At 36.6% G+C, this 12,327-nt stretch overlaps 1 protein-coding gene across 3 annotated transcripts in view; it reads right to left on the reverse strand.

The window, feature by feature from the left end:
• LOC128851464 (uncharacterized) overlaps positions 1–12,327 on the reverse strand; it is a 36,786-nt gene that overhangs the window by 23,711 nt on the left and 748 nt on the right. For all 3 annotated transcript variants that reach the window (XM_054060520.1, XM_054060519.1, XM_054060521.1), the window contains exons 2-11: positions 11,850–11,918; positions 11,358–11,388; positions 9,136–9,195; positions 8,608–8,688; positions 6,996–7,132; positions 5,303–5,425; positions 4,625–4,711; positions 3,439–3,571; positions 2,482–2,587; positions 188–233 (exon numbers count right to left, since the gene is read on the reverse strand). In XM_054060520.1, the coding sequence (XP_053916495.1) occupies positions 188–233; positions 2,482–2,587; positions 3,439–3,571; positions 4,625–4,711; positions 5,303–5,425; positions 6,996–7,132; positions 8,608–8,688; positions 9,136–9,195; positions 11,358–11,388; positions 11,850–11,918 (873 nt within the window). The remainder of the gene's footprint in view (positions 1–187; positions 234–2,481; positions 2,588–3,438; positions 3,572–4,624; positions 4,712–5,302; positions 5,426–6,995; positions 7,133–8,607; positions 8,689–9,135; positions 9,196–11,357; positions 11,389–11,849; positions 11,919–12,327) is intronic.

Below are 12,327 nucleotides of genomic sequence, written 5' to 3' on the forward strand. Positions count from 1 at the left end.
TACGTGTGTTTTCATGACAAAGTAGGAAAAACTTGTTCTTAATAGTTTTTGTCTGTAACTTGTAGCTCATTTATTGTCAATATTATTAATTTGAACAAGCAAAAGCAAACATCATTGCCAGTCATGTATTAATGATTTCCTCAACTATCTGTAAACTGGAACAACTCATTAACAGAAGAATATTCACCTCAGCTTCCTTGTGTCCTTCCTGCGATTGTTTATTGGTTTCACACCTTAAGACAGAATAAATAAGTAAGACAATGTGCAGTTGGCTGATCTATCAAAAATATGTAGCCAGTCAATAACTGATAATCAGTTTAAATTCCTGACACACACACTACTACAGTAGCTCTGACAAGCCACATATTATTTCTTTGCAGAAATCCAAGCGGTCTCAGATACCATCGTAAAGATCATTTATGGGGGGGGTTTTGGTGTGATGAGTTGGTATGTAAGTTCTAAACCCCACAGTTAAGAAAAAAGTTTGACATCGGCAGTAAAAGCTGTAAGCTTTTTGTATGAATTGCAGAAAGAGAAGGCCCCGAATTACAGTATGATTTTTATCAGCACTTCAGAAACTTCCCTTCACAAAAATTCAGCTATAAAATGAAGTGTTTATACAGCCACAGTGGTACTGGGCATACAAAGATTCATATGACTGAAGTTACATACTTGCACTACTCTGCAACTACAACCATTATACGTGCATTCCATCCCTCTGCAGGCCCAGGAACAAGGGCTGAGAGCAGTTGCTTTTTAGATTAACCAAAACCTTATGACTGCCAAGCCCAAGCCCTCCTCTTTCTTGAAAACTTAGGAATCAAAACTGTAATAAAACCAGATGATAACCTTAATGAACTGAAAATAATTTACATCGTTGGATGCCTGTCTGTGCAGAACTTCATTACAAAGAAATTAGAAGTAATGGAATAGTTCAGACTGATACTGCAGAATCTTTAGGTAGAAATGTCATTCCACTGCTTGCTGTCAATTAGAATCTTATTTTTAAGAAATTATATATTGAGTTCAGAGCTCTCAAAGTCTCACAAATACAAACATTAAAGAACAAACTGAAATCCTAATTTAGTAACTAACTTCCAAATCAATCTCTTGTTGGAACACCTGGCTGTTCAGCTAGGTTGGCTATCCAAGACCTATCTGAACTGGATTAAGTGATTTTCTAAAGGATGGTGTTCTTAAATTTTTAAGTACAGGACTGCACAACGAGGATCAGTGTCAGGTAGAAATAGCAGTATGTGGATACCTGAGCTTTTATTAGTTCCCTATATTTGATATTTTCACAAATTAGATCACTCTCCAGATGAAGAACTGTTACAGTTATTTGAAAGCCAGAGAGATGAACACAAATATTCATAAACTTGGACTTGAATCTGGTTTCAATCAATCCTTTTCCTTAGTGGTTGCCCCATAGAAAGGCAGAAGTTCAACAAAAAGATTTTTCAGGAACAAGAAAACTTCTCCTTTTACTGGGTAACAGTAAACAAGCAAAAGGTGTGAGCCATCCATGCCTGGGAGATACTACTGGTTTAAGGTCAAGAAACATTACAAGGGGATGTCATTAGAGCAAAACCAAAGAACTAATTCATGGCACTATAGAATCGTAGAATGGTTTGGCTTGGAAGGGGCCTTAAAGATCATTCAGTTCCAACCCCCATCACCTCCCACCGAATCAGGTTGCTCAAAGCCCCATCCAGCCTGGCCTTCAACACTTCCAGGGATGGGGCATCCACGACATCTCTGGGCAACCTGTTCCTGTGCCTCACCACTCTCATTAGTAAAAGATTTCTTCCTAATATCTAATCTAAATCTTCCTTTTGTTGGAAAAAAAGTCTTACATTTGCGTTCATGCGTGCATTTCCCTTACCGAATGCTTTCCTGTGGTTCCTGGTGTTGCAGAGAAATGATTGATGTTGGAGCTATCAACTGATAGTTCAAACTAAACTCACAATACTGTTGATAATAGGACACTTACAAACAGCAAGCACAATTTCACCATTTTAGAATCGCACATAATACTTATTGTGCCTCAATGAAATCTTCTATAAAGATGAGCCCCAATTGCTACAGCTATTCACTAACTGTTCCTTCTAAAATCAGTTCATATACAACCCTAACTATCTGATATGAACCGTAACAGAGGCTTTTTAAAACATGAAGGAACATACTTTTTGAACCTGTTATGCATGAGGATTATGCCTTACAGATAACACAGTTAAATTTAAAAACTAGTTGCATCTAGAGCAAAATCTGAGGTCACTTTACAGACATCAGGTTTTCTGTTGAGAACAGAAGTTTACAGCTGAGTACAATTTCAGAAGACAAGCATGGTACTGTTATAGCATGCCTTTCTACCACACGGCATACTCTAAGCAAATCCAATGTAGACAGTTATCAACAACATTTTCCTTTGAGTAACCTTTAAGTGTTTTGGGGGTGGTGGATTTTTTTTGTTTACTTTACTTTTCGGGGTTGCCGCCTTTGCTGCTTACAACTGCCTTATTAGGTTCAAACTCCTTATCTGGTTCTTCCTGACCTTCTTCCTGCTCCTCTTGAACATTCTTTTCACCTAAAACATTAAAACCAGTATATTTAGTAATGAGTTTCTGATATTTTAATTTAAAATTTCTGATATTTATTTTAAAATTTAATTTAATTTGATTTAAAAACACTGCTTAGAATTTTTTTATAAAGATAGCATCAATAAAACCTGTAGGAGGAAGCAAGGTGTCTTGTGAAAAAATAAAATAAAAAACAAACCTAAAAATCAAAGATTTGGTTTGGCCATGAAGTACAAGTTTGCGTTTGTGATCAGAAATAGTCTGTATGAGAATAATTATAATGCATTCAGTCAGAACCCTAATTTCACTTTTGGCATTAAGTTTATGACAAAGGAGAAACATCACTGATGTTTCTTTGTTTATGCAGCGTTCACCGATTTTTACATTTAATGTTGGTTTTGTTTTCAAAAAACTAAGCATTATTCAAGTATTTCAGATGTCAAAAAAATCCAGCCTACCCCATCGATTTGCTTTTTATTCTTCTTGTGCTCTAAAGAAAGACTGACATGCAGCTGTTCCCATTTTTTTCCAGACACCAAAGAAAAGTGCCCAAAAAGAGTCTGTGCCCCTTCCCCCAAATATACGCATAGTAGAAACTTCAAATTATGAATCCCATTTTGTTTCTGTTCTAAAGAACCTGTCGACTTTAAGCAAAACCGTATAGTTTTCTTTGCAAACACCGGGAGTAGTCTTTCCACTGTCATAGACCCTAAATGCATCCACACACGGCACAAATTCACCTTCTACAGCAGAACACAACTACAGAAGTTCTGAACAGGTACATACAGAGCAAATAATCCACGTACTGGTGAAAGTTAGAAAAAAAAAATAAAAATGAAACCCCCATTTTTTCTCTTACCTTCAATAGAATCTGGCATTTTTCCACCCTTATTTTTACACTCTGTTTTTTCTTCATTACTAAGTGATGCATCCACATGCTGAACTTTAGCTTTTGAAGGGCTGTCATCTGCATTAGGATCTAAACAAACACGCTTGAAATGTAGCACAATGGACATTATCTTGATAGAGGGGGGTTCTAAAACTGCAATTCAGTTTCAACTAGCTCTGTTTCTGCACACTATTAGTTACAAATAATAAGAATAATTCATAAGCATTATTATGTGACAGCAAATTAAATATGAACTACAAATTAATAACAAAGTTTTAAATATTTCATACTCTGGTTATAATTACATACATAAATGTCTTAAAAGATATAAATATTATAAATATAGTAGTATGCCACATAGCCATGTGCAAAATTAGACACGTTAACCAATAGGTTACAGTCAATAAACATATTCTGAATGAGATTCAACCTATTTTAAAATACTTTCCTAGATTCAAAACTGGTATCTCTCCTCTTCAGAATATTGCGCTGCTAATCTAGGTCATTAGTTCTCATTATCTCTAGTGAGCTATTTTAAGACACCATTTACATTAAGTACATTAGTTTTTATTCAAATCTTTATTTTTCATGCAGGTCTGAGAAGGATGCCAGTTTTTAACCATTTCCTAAAGTGATGAGCAATTGTACTGTCCGTCCATCGGGATGATACTGTACTACAATGAGTTTTGAAAGATTAAACTGAGTGGAGAAGTCTCATACACACCACATTCCTACAATTTTGTATCAATGACAAGTAAAATAGAATGTTTTCTTCTACAGATAAGAGCTATAGCTGCACTTCAAGAATCATGTCTGGCTTTCTGGACGTGCATGGAACTCCAATCTGCTTCTTTTGCCCCGTTTACCAGAATGCTCATGACTAGTTGGCACTGCAGAGACTACAGCAGTTACCAGGTAAAAAGAAATCATGGGTAAAGGACCCTGGGAAGCGAGGAGAACTGGGACAGAAAGAGGGAGAGAGAACGAAGCCATATAAACCAAGTCTTTCTAGTTATGTTGCCCATGGAAGAACTTGTTCATCCACCAAATTTTCCATATAAACCACACAAAATGCAGGTTAGAACATAAGCACACACTGCTGACCAAATCTTTGAATTTGCTCTTAAATCAAGCTGATTTAGCAAAGGCAGTTTACCCAAATTAGAAATGTACAATTTATATCCCACTGAGCACACGTACAGTCTTGCCATCGCCTCCTCATTATTGGAGCATCTGTAACAACCTAAAAATAAAACCCATTTATGTTAGCTATTCTGCAGATAAAATTTTTCCATGGGTATTTCTTTTTTTTTTTTAAACGATATATAACTAATAGCATTAAATGCATACTTGAAAATCATTGGATATTCAGAAAGTCAGTATGTCAATTACCCCGATGTTTATACACCAGATTTAAATTTTTTCTAGACCTAAAAAAAATCAAATAGCTGCTTTCAGCATATATAACAGTAAGGTCAGTAAAATATAGTCAAAATATGAGTAGATTAGTAAAAATAACAATAAAATTAATAACACAAAAATTACTTAAAATAGTAAAATTGGTAAAATATAGCAGCTGGGAATTGATTAAATATTAATATAGCTATTTTGTGCCATTTGTACACTCCAGAGACATTTTCTGTAGACTTAAGTAGCATGAATATTATTTCACAATAATAGAAATTGAGAAATTGTGTCCAGAGTAATCCTGGAAAAATTAAGTTGACAAGAAGCACTTGTAATAAAGGTTACAAAAAAGCAAGATTTTCCTACCACCCAAAGCATTCTTTCGTAAAAAAGACATAAAACTTCTGGAATTCTTAAATAAATGTACCTTTATTTGTTTTCTTCCTTCTTTCTTCTCAATTGTTAATGCAACTTGCCTAACTTTTCTGTTCAGTTCAGAGCCTTTACCCTTAACTTCATCAGATTCTGCAATCTCAGGATAATGTTGTTTCTAGAAAATAAGGAAACGCATCTCCTGAAGTCACACTTTAAGCTATGCAACTCTTTCCAGACCTAGCACAGCTCATAATCATTGGAGAAAAACCAACTTTTGTGTGTATATATCAGAACTTATTAAAATTATTACAGATAGCATCACAGAATAATTCAGGAGACTGATGCCAAATCTTCTGTTCAAAACACAGCTGATGCCGAACGCTGAACTATTTGCATAGGGTTTTGTCCATTTGAGTCTTAAAAATCTGAATGTAGATTCTCCCATCTCCGCGAGCAACCTGCTCCAACACTTGACTGCTCTCACACTGAAAAACTTCTTATGCCAAGTAAGAAATTCCCCTGTTTGAATTTATGTTCCTGTCAAGCACCTCCATAAAGGGCTTGGCTCTGCCTTTTTAATAACTTCCCAAGGTATTTGAGGGGTATTGTTAGATCCCCCGACACTATTTCTTCTCCAGCCTTTCTTCTCTCCTTATCTTAGCCTCTCCTCACAGCACAAGTGCTTCAGCCACCTGATAATCTTGGCAGATCTCTACTGGACTTGCTTTCAAGCCTGCAGTAGCACAAAACCAGACACAACATTCTAGCTATGGCCTAACAAGTATCAAGAACAGGGGAATAATCACTTCCTTTGATCTACTGGCTGCACCCTCATCAGTATAGCTCAGCTCACTGTTAGTCTTCATTCACGTCAAGGTACGCTACCCATCTTTAGCTGGTCATCCATCAGGACCCCAGCTCCTTCTCAGCAGAGCAAATTCCATTTAACCTCTTTGCCTTTCCTTTAACCTCCAAAAGCCATTTAACCTCCTTGCCTTTCCAATGCCCAGGGTTAATCCGTCCCAGGTGTATGACATAAAAGTTACCCTTATTGAATTATTATGTTTTATAGTATTTAAGAATATAACAGAGAAGCAGTTAACAAGCATAAGATGCAGAATTGCTGGAAACAGTTTAAAGTAAACAAGAAATGTGAGAGCTGAGAATGGCAAAACTCAGCATATACATTTGAACTAATGACTAGAAACAGCATGTTTGTGAAGGATATCAATGCAGATCCATCACAGTACACCCATTAACAACATTAGCTCTAAAACTGCCTCAGAAAGCTGTACAAACTCAATTCCGCATGACTTTTAAGATATGTGGGACATAGTACCACAAGCAGATATTTTCTGGGAAGTATCAAAATCCTTTCCAGAATATTGCTTTCTCAATATTCTGGAAATATTTCTCAAAATAGGCTTTCTCAAAAGCCTAACCTAAACAAATATATTTAGGTAAACATTCAAAGACTGGACAGCCTCATTTCTCTAAACATACTGGCAAAAATGTATTTAAACATTTGTGGGCCATCATTAACCTCAAGAGGTTACTGATTTTTAAAGGTGAAGTATTTTAAATCAATTTCTAACAGTTGTGCAGTTGTAATACAAACACAGATTGTCACAAAAGCTTATGTAACACCTTAATTATTTTTTTTTTAACCATAATATGGTGAATTCTCTACTTAAATCATTACATTAAAAAAAAAAAAAAAAGAAATCTTGACTCTAAAAACTTACCAGGTATGCCAGTCTATGCTTGGAACCGCAAACATGCATGAACATGTTACTCAGTCCTGTTCTACAGTGGCACAGTTGACATTCATAGAGAAAAGGTACACTGTCTTTTGATCGGTACTCAATTACATAATTCAGTCCTACATCGATAAAGGAAAAGTTAGGAAATTTGATGTTTGATGAAACAAATAATCCGTGCAAGTTACAAAGGAGACATTAAAGGAAACGATCACTACTGCATTCCAAACGCATCGAGGACTTTAGAAAAATCAGTCACTTTTATCTTTTGCCTGTCTAGACTTCCTCAACACCTGAGGTACAAAACTGAATTTTTTTAACATGTCTTACGTTTATCACGTATGACTTGACATTTTATTTTTAAAAAATTATCTACAAAATAATAGCAGCAATTTAGAAAGGAATGCATTTTCATATACGCCCTTTTAATCATTTTTCCTGATCGCTTCAATTGTGTAGGGCAGTAACAATCATTTCATAGAATCACGAGGTTGGAAAGGACCCGCTGGATCATCAAGTCCAACCATTTCTAACACTCCCTAAACCATGCCCCTCAGCACCTTGTCCACCCGTCCCTTAAACACCTCCAGGGAAGGTGGCTCGACCACCTCCCTGGGCAGCCTCTGCCAGTGCCCCATGACCCTTTCTGTGAAAAATTTTTTCCCGATGTCCAGTCTGAACCTCTCCTGCTGCAGCTTGAGGCCATTCCCCCTTGTCCTGTCCCCTACCACTTGGGAGAAAAGGCCAGCTCCCTCCTCTCCACAACCTCCTTTCAGGTAGTTGTAGAGAACAATAAGGTCTCCTCTCAGCCTCCTCTTCTCCAGGCTAAACAACCCCAGCTCTCTCAGCCACTCCTCATAGGACTTGCTCTCCAGCCCCCTCACCAGCTTCGCTGCTCTTCTCTGGACACACTCCAGAGCCTCAACATCCTTCTTGTGGTGAGGGGCCCAGAACTGAACACAGTATTCCAGGTGCAGTCTCACCAGCGCCGAGTATGGAGGGAGAATAACCTCCCTGGACCTGCTGGTCACACCGTTTCTAATACAAGCCAAGATGCCATTGGCCTTCTTGCCCCCCTGGGCACACTGCTGGCTCATGTTCAGACAGCTGTCAACCAACACCCCCAGGTCCTTCTCCTCCAGGTAGCTTTCTAGACAGACTTCTCCTAGTCTGTAGCACTGCATAGGGTTGTTGTGCCCCAAGTGCAGGACCCGGCATTTGGCCTTGTTAAATCTCATGCCATTGATCTCAGCCCAGCGGTCCAGCCTGTTCAGGTCCCTTTGCAGAGCCTCCCTACCCTCCAGCAGATCCACGCTTCCATCCAGCTTAGTGGCAAAGTATATTTCTGTCACGACACCTTAGACCATTTCTAGAGAATATTCTCAATATGTGGTATCTATACTAATCAAAAAATATTCCAGGCAAAATCAAATTATTTTGTCACTAAGATCAATCATTTCCATACCATACTATTGGGTATTCAGTGTAAACATAGCAAGATTTATTACACATTGCCTCATTCTGTATTTTTTAAATTAATCAATACTCTTTAAAAGGTACCACACAGGCAAACAATTACAGTATTAAAAGCCCTCACCAAGTGCAGGTTCTGAATCTTTACACGTATTAAGCTGTTCTTCCAAGGTCCGTCCATGAAAACTCTCTGGCTCGGTTTGCACTGCAAGATAAAATTGGGTTTATTTAATCTCATATCACCCATCTAACTGTCTTTAAGATATGTGGGACATATCTTAAAAATGTCCCATATGACATCACAAAAATCCTTCAGAATGAAACAAACTCCTGAGTTTAACCTTTAGCCTAGAGAAAATATACCAGAAATCCACATTCAAGTGAATCCCTGCTCACACATGGCTCCACATCACAAATTAAGTCACTTACTGAGAAACAATATCCCCCTCCAATCCTATTTTCACTTTTTTTACAGCATTTTCTTTGCAAATACAATTTTAAGTATTATTACAAAATATTACTGCAGAAGGAAAATACAATGAACAGAAATTAATTCCCAATGACCAGCAAAGGTCTATACATCACTTCTAACACTGTACTTCAAAACATTTTATTTTTTCCACTTTTTTTCTTTTGCATTAAACACTCTTACCATAATCGTGAAGTTTTTCAGGTGTTATCACTTCTTCCCCTGAGCCACTTGCTGTTTTAACTAAAAAAAAAAAACAAATGAGAAATGGAAATAAAATTGTAAATACAGAAACCAATTTGGTATAATAATGCATTTTTTTAAAAGAAAACTCTTTGAGCTTTTGTTGACATGAGAAAAATAAATTATGTGTAGTTTTGAACATGCAGTAAGATTTATTTTTTTTTTTTTTTTACAAAAATGGACCAAAAACGTTTAATCCAAACAAAGTTATTTATTGTCAGGCAATTCAAAGAAGCAGGAAGAGAAGATGACTAATCAAGCCAGTAGTTAGCACACAAGGTGGTTTCAAACCCACATTACGAAATTAAATTATTAAACAATGGCTTAAATTGTAGGTAATTATGGCTGTAATTTAGTTTATTTAAAAGACAACTTCGGAACAACAAGGAAAAAGCCTGACTGATTCTCTATCGTGCCAATATTTTTTTTATTCTGTAATGAACAAAATTTCATTTCAGATATTTCAGGACTACTTTAATCCAACGCATCACAGCAATGCAGTTTAAATCCTCTGAACTTGAGGTGCTTAAGCTGCTGGCCCACATGCTGCTGCCAGGGCACTTGGCTCAGCCCACAACCCTGCCGCCTTTTTCAAAAGGTGTGCAGTTCTCCCGTGTGCAATCAATTAGTTTTTTCTATCCACACATGGCACATGATACAGCTGTGGCTGCAGAACCTTAAGAAAGGTATGATGGAAATGACAATATAACATCATCTGCCACTGAGGAACCTGGTGAAAAGTAGACTTCTGTATGAGATCAGATTCTGCATGTTTGGGAGTGGAATGCCAAGCGTGCAAAAGGAAGCTGTTGTTCCTTGAACAGGGGCTTAATGCACTCATTACGAGAAAACAAGAACTGGGTTTCAGAAACTCAGAAAGCTCAGCACTTTACTACATGGAAATAAAAAAAAAATCACTAACAGTGTCTGAAATAAAACCAGCTAAAGGCAAATTTGAATATTTGCATCTCTTAAATGCCCCTCAACCCTGCAACTTTCCTGCTGCAAGCGATCTCTTACTACAGTAAAGCATCAAATATTACTAAGAAGTTGAGCATAAAGCTTTCAATAAACTTTACACAGAAAGCGAGAGTCAGAAAGCTTCAACCTACACTACTGCATCAGAAAGTGCAACATATGCTTTGATTATAGTGATAATCTTCATGAACTCTTCTTAAGTATTTAAGTTACGAACTATATTGTGTTGACAGCAGCTGAAGCTGCCAGCTTATATCCTGACAATCAGATGCTGCTTAATACCAGGTGCGTTACCATCAACCTTCTGACATGACCTTAACAAAAAGGCCAGAAGAGTGTAAGCAAAGTAATAAAGTGTTATGAATATAAACATATGAAGACTAACAACATATTTTTAACAATCATATTCTGGTCACTAGAAATCAAGTTTTTTAGAGGTGAATAAATAAATAGAAAGAGATGATGACTGTCTGCCAATTCACCTCTAAACATTTCAGGCCATCCATTTCAGCAATATCCAGCTACCAAATACTTAATCACTTAAATTTCCTTTACATTACATAGAGAAGTTCCAGATTGAGTAGGTGCAATGAGTACGTATAACTTGGGGCACAATTTTCACAACAAATCCTAGCAGCACCGCAGAAACCTGTTAATACATCATTAAACAGAAGTAGGAAAAAAATTACAAACATAGTTAGATCCTTCCTTCTGGAACTAGACCAGTTCACAAAGGCCCAGGGAAGTTTTAATGATATATGAAACCTATTAAAAGTACTTTGCTTCAGCCAATTAAGATATTTTTAATAAGCTTTTTCAAAAAACAAAGCATATACAGAAAGAAGTATTGCTACATGTTTTAAGAAGCGTAGTTTTTTAAAATATGTTTCAGATCTTGAAGGTCTCCAAGATCTCCAATACTTTAAGGTTTCTCAGAATTTTAATGTAGGTGATCTGCAGCACTGTAGCAAGTGCTTTCTAATAAACTTTGCATGTCGCTTGCTCACGTTATTGATTGATTTCTGTAGGATTAGATAATTACGTCATTAAAGAACACAAGACAAGTCTTAGCGCAGAAGTCTTGAGAAAGAGTTTTTCTTGTTTGTTTCATAAACAATTACACTGGCGTGAGGAGAAAGTTGCACGTATAGAACAGAGTAGGAAGTAAAAAATCTTGCACTCACCAATGCCGTGAGCTTTCAATGCTTCTTCAACCTAAGTTACCAAGTCATCAAACAAAAAGAAAGACAGACATTTAAGGTTCATAAAATAATAATGCATACATTATTTTAAAATAAGGTAGATAAACACCAACACCTCACACTATCTCAGGTGAATGGATTATTACATGAAACTTCAAAGAGATGCATCTTATTTTCCTAGATTGCCTATGATTTAAGGATGAACTGTATTTATTAAGAGCCACATATTCTCCTGTATTGTCTTTACTAATGCAGAATCCAAGACAAAGTTATGAAAACATTTTGTGCTCGGATTAATGTACAAAACTAAGTTCTACTTTACTGAAGTAAACAAAATAGTGAAGCAACAAAATAGCTAAATATATTAAATTGTACATTTTAACACTAAATTAAAAATCAAATTTCAAACCTATATTCTATTGCTAAATAAACCTGTAAAACCTGACAAAAAGCGTAGTCAAAAACTGATCTTACCGTCTTGTGTTTGAATCCAAGGAAGTGAGTCTGCAAGTTTAATGCAGAAGCACACCAGATTTTGCAAATCTAAGTTAAAGAGAAGAAGCATTTCTAGCACTGCACACAAAAATATCACTGATACCAAAACAAAACAAACATGCTATCAAAACGTCAGTATAGGGAAGTTCTATGAAAGCATTATTCCTCCAAAGACAAACTAAAGCAGCTTCTAGAACTTTTCTTTGAGCTCCAAGACCACCCAAATACAGTGTAAAGAAAAGTAATGTCCACATCACATAAAAATTCCAGATGTCTCAAGAACCCTGCAGCTACCTCACGGCATATTTTTGCATGGATAATAAAGATCTAAGATCTTCCTCACAAACAATTAACTGCCAAGGCTGAACCAGAGGCAAGGCATCCCTGTAACAAGCCAGCACACCTGTCTAAGATGAGCCAGCTGTCCTCAGCGCTGCAACCAGGCAAATACACCTAC

The sequence above is a fragment of the Cuculus canorus genome, chromosome 2 (assembly GCF_017976375.1).
Source record: "Cuculus canorus isolate bCucCan1 chromosome 2, bCucCan1.pri, whole genome shotgun sequence".
In the NCBI taxonomy this organism is placed as follows: Eukaryota; Metazoa; Chordata; class Aves; order Cuculiformes; family Cuculidae; genus Cuculus; species Cuculus canorus.